Source organism: Rhinopithecus bieti, unplaced genomic scaffold (assembly GCF_001698545.2).
Source record: "Rhinopithecus bieti isolate Rb0 unplaced genomic scaffold, ASM169854v2 scaffold_53422, whole genome shotgun sequence".
In the NCBI taxonomy this organism is placed as follows: domain Eukaryota; kingdom Metazoa; phylum Chordata; class Mammalia; order Primates; family Cercopithecidae; genus Rhinopithecus; species Rhinopithecus bieti.
This window is the reverse complement of record NW_016821178.1, coordinates 1,709,183-1,713,617: the sequence shown is the minus strand read 5'-3', so window position 1 is coordinate 1,713,617 and position 4,435 is coordinate 1,709,183. Positions and strand designations below refer to the sequence as shown.

General features: G+C 57.2%; 1 protein-coding gene across 1 annotated transcript in view; it reads left to right on the top strand.

Moving 5' to 3' along the window:
- The window catches only part of RRAD (RRAD, Ras related glycolysis inhibitor and calcium channel regulator), a 4,636-nt gene extending 1,154 nt beyond the window's left edge, over positions 1 to 3,482 (top strand). The window contains 4 exon segments of the mRNA XM_017860256.1: positions 1 to 278; positions 1,259 to 1,332; positions 1,458 to 1,662; positions 2,820 to 3,482. The exon segment at positions 1 to 278 is cut by the window's left edge and continues 27 nt beyond it. Of these exon segments, the coding sequence (XP_017715745.1) occupies positions 1 to 278; positions 1,259 to 1,332; positions 1,458 to 1,662; positions 2,820 to 3,097 (835 nt within the window). The 3' untranslated portion in view covers positions 3,098 to 3,482.
- The last annotated feature ends 953 nt before the right edge of the window (positions 3,483 to 4,435 follow it).

The following is a 4,435-nucleotide window of genomic DNA, read 5'->3' as shown; positions in this document are numbered from 1 at the left end:
AGCGCCGCCGCTGCACCGCCGCAGCATGCCGGTGGACGAGCGCGACCTGCAGGCGGCGCTGGCCCCCGGGTCCCTGGCGGCGGCTGCGGTGGGGACGGGGACTCAGGGTCCCAGGCTGGACTGGCCCGAGGACTCTGAGGACTCACTCAGCTCAGGGGGCAGCGACTCAGACGAGAGCGTTTACAAGGTGCTGCTGCTGGGGGCGCCTGGCGTGGGCAAGAGCGCCCTGGCGCGCATCTTCGGCGGTGTGGAGGACGGGCCCGAAGCAGAGGCAGCAGGTGAGCGGATGGAGCTGTTCGGGATAGGGGAGATCCCGGGGCTAGGACTGAGGGCTGAGACCAGGACTCAAAGCCGCAAATACCGTGGAAGAATTATTCTTATTCTTATTCTTATTATTTTGAGATGGAGTTTCGCTCTTTCGCCCAGGCTGGAGTACAGTGGCGCGATCTAGGCTCACTGCAACCTCTGCCTTCGGGTTTCAAGGGATTCTCCTGCCTCAGCCTCCAGAGTAGCTGGGATTACAGGCGCCCACCACCACGCCCGGCTAATTTTTGTGTTTTTAGTAGAGATGGGGTTTCACCATGTTGGCCAGGCTGGTCTCGAACTTCTGACCTCGTGATCCACCCGCCTTGGCTTCCCAAAGTGCTGAGATTACAGGCGTGAGCCATCGCCCCTGGCCAATACTGTGGAATTCTATTGGTGCTTTCAGAATCATGCCTCTACCTACTCATTTCATAAATGGGGAAAGGAAAGGAGAAGGGACACCCCTCCAGCCTTTGGTAGGGAAGAAATGCCCAGAGTAGAGGGCCAGGGCATAGATATGGCTGCTCTGTGGGATGGGACCAGACATCCCTCCCTGCCTATCAGGGACAGGTCAGAGTTTCCAACCAGAGGGATTTCTAAGAGAGGAGCCCTAGGTGGCCAAGGTCCCTAGGGAGCAGGACAGTCACTATTCTAACTCAGGCCACTGGGTCAGAGCCACCTTGCGATCTAAGCAGCAGGAGGGCAGGGGGCATTGGAGCAGCCACCTGGGACATTGCTAGCTTGGGGGGCATGTGGGTAGAGGTCAGGCACACCATGCCCTCCAGCCCCCACTTCCCTGCCTGGCACTGCTGTTGCCACATACCAGCATCTGCAAGTGGAGTGGAGGACGACGAGGGCTCTGGGGAGGAGTTGGAGGGTGTGGCCAGAACAGGAAACCTGGCAGCAGGGGCTTTGACAGCCAGCTGGTAACCTTGTTTACTGGCCTCCCGCCTAGGGCACACCTATGATCGCTCCATTGTGGTGGACGGAGAAGAGGCATCACTCATGGTCTACGACATTTGGGAGCAGGTAGGATACAGGCTGAGACCCAGGGCAGGGGAGGGAGGAGTGAGTTGGGGTAGGGGTCTGGGAGTACCAGGCTTGTGTCAGGGTCATGAGGACTGTTGGGCAGACTGTGTGTGTGTGTTCCCCAGGATGGGGGCCGCTGGTTGCCCAGACACTGCATGGCCATGGGGGATGCCTATGTCATCGTGTACTCAGTGACGGACAAGGGCAGCTTTGAGAAGGCCTCAGAACTGCGGGTCCAGCTGCGGCGTGCACGGCAAACAGATGATGTGCCCATCATCCTTGTGGGCAACAAGAGCGACCTGGTGCGCTCTCGTGAGGTCTCGGTGGATGGTGAGTAGGCGGCACGTTGCAGGGGGAGGGAGTGCCCAGCTGGGCCCTGATACGGGCAGTCTTGGCTCAGCTTGAGTCCCTGGGGATCATCAGAGGCTAAAAATGTTCAGAAAGAAAACTGGCAGGGAGGGAAATGGGAGAGAGCTGGTGCCTGCTCACTGGGCTCCAGAAGGCCCCAGAGGGGTGGGGAAAGAACCAAATCTGATAGGGGAGCTGGGGGACCACAGGGCCCTCCTCTCCTGCCCCTCTTGGTCCTGGCCTGGCTGGTTTGGGGGTAAGTGGGTGTAAGAGAGTGTAGGGGAACAGGCCAGGAGGTCAGAGTCCTAGGTCTGGGCCATTCTTAGAGTAGACTTGGCCCTGGGGAAGACCTGTCCCACTTGGCCTCAGCATCCTTTCCTATGGGTCCTGGTACTGAGCCCCTCAGAGGAACCCAGCAGTGACTTGGTGACCTTGCCCCCGCAACCCCAATCCACTGCATCATTCATCATGATATAACCTCTAATTAAAAAATACTAAGTTGTGCTGGGCACGGTGGCTCACGCCTGTAATCCCAGCACTTTGGGAGGCCAAGGTGGGCGGATCATGAGGTCAGGAGATCAAGACCCATCCTGGCTAGCACAGTGAAACCCCGTCTCTACTAAAAATACAAAAAATTAGACAGGCATGGTGGCGGGCGCCTGTAGTCCCAGCTACTCGGGAGGCTGAGGCAGGAGAATGGCGTGAACCCAGGAGGCGGCGCTTGCAGTGAGCTGAGATTGTGCCAGTGCACTCCAGCCTGGGACACAGCAAGACTTCGTCTCAGAAAAAAAAAAACAAAAAACAAAACAAAACAAAAAACTAAGTTGTCCAACATACTTTTCATTTTCCTGTGTTTACTACTGTTGTACTTTGTTTAAGTATCAGGCTTCAAATTATTTCAATAAATGAATCTCCTTTTGAGGGCCACTGTTTTGGGGGCTCCTTAAACGCAGGCTCTCTGCCTACTGGGTGATGCAGCAGAGACTGGTACCCTCAGTACCGGAGCTGGGGTCTCTGTGTTTTGGGGGAGGACCCTGCAAATTCTCGAGTGGCAGTTTCCATGGGTGGCCAGGGTTGGAAGGGACACCTCACTCACCCACCCTTTATTTACTGGTGCCTCCCTGTCCCCACCCACACAGAGGGCCGGGCCTGCGCGGTGGTCTTTGACTGCAAGTTCATCGAGACATCAGCGGCATTGCACCACAATGTCCAGGCGCTGTTTGAAGGTGTCGTGCGCCAAATACGCCTGCGCAGGGACAGCAAAGAGGCCAACGCGCGACGGCAAGCAGGTACCCGGAGGCGAGAGAGCCTTGGCAAAAAGGCGAAGCGCTTCCTGGGCCGCATCGTAGCTCGTAACAGCCGCAAGATGGCCTTTCGCGCCAAGTCCAAGTCCTGCCACGACCTCTCGGTTCTCTAGGTCCCACCCGCTCTCAGTATGGTGGGAGACGGACGGAAGGGTTGGTGGGCTGGCCCAGCCAACTGCCCCAGGTGCCTCAGGGCTGGCTCAGACTCTGGGTCCCTCGGAGCTGCCAGCCGGGTACCCCCAACCTCATGGTCATGGACAGACAGACAGTGCTGCCCAGTGAGGCCAGGGGCCAGTGAGGGCTGGGCCCACAGAGATGCATGCGCAGGCTCATATGCGTCCCAAGCAGCCGGAGCGCAGCCGCGGGGCAGGCCTGTGTGCCGGGAGAGGACTCTGACTTTTTTCACAACCCGGGTGTGCCTGCCCTGGAGGGAGGCTGTTCAGTGCCGTGGCTATTTGTTTACATGCAGATTTTTGTAATAAAGGCTATTTCCTGATATGTCATGGCTGTTGACTGTCTTTCCTGCTATCTGGGCGCTTCAGGAGCTGGAAAGATTTCTGAAGTTGAGGGATAGGGGCTCACTGCCCCACCCTAGTGTGTGGCCATGATGTGTTAATGTGGGGGTCCGGATATAGCCAGCTGGGATGGGCATCGGGTCTGGTTGGGGGTTCAAGGAGCAGGAGACACAAACCCCTCCCAGTCCCTGTTACCCAGATTCTTCTCTTTCTGCATGGGGCCTGGCATTGCCCAACTGATTGAGGGTTCAATCACCTCACTGTCCATAAAGGGAAACTGAGGCTGCTCAAGGGAGCACATTCTGCCCTGGGTCTCACAACCAGGCAGGAACCCTGGGTCTCACAACCAGGCAGGAACCCTGGGTCTGGCTCCACAGCTGGTATTTCTGCCCTGTTCCCTCTTGAAGGACCGGAATCAGCTGAGGTTGGGGATAGAGAACACTGAGGGATGGTTTGTGAAGGCACACACAGGCACACTCAGCTCCACATGGCTCCTCCACCTCTTCGCTGGGGTTGAGTACTGAGGAGGCCCTCACTGTTCTCTCCACCATGAGTATTCAGGCCAGAACATTTCATGCTCAGCATTGGCTAATTCAGTTTTGGTGGGAGCAGCTGCCTGGAGCCTGCCCTGCCTGGAATGAGAGGTCTTGCATATGTATAGGAAGGTGTACTCGTGCTTGTGGTTGGGGATGCAACTGTCTCCCTGCCCACCCATGCCTGTGGCTCCCTCACCCTTGGCACAAATGCTGCTAAGAGTTTTTATCTACATGGTCTCAGGAAAAATCATCCCCATTTGGTGCTGGGTGGGAAGTGGCTGAGTGGGGACTGGTATACAGGTCTGCCCATCTCCAAAGCCTGGAGGCAGCCTGGGGCGAAGTGGGGGGCAGTTTCTAAGAAGGTTCTGGGCCAGGGTCCATACATTCCTTCCTTAGTTCA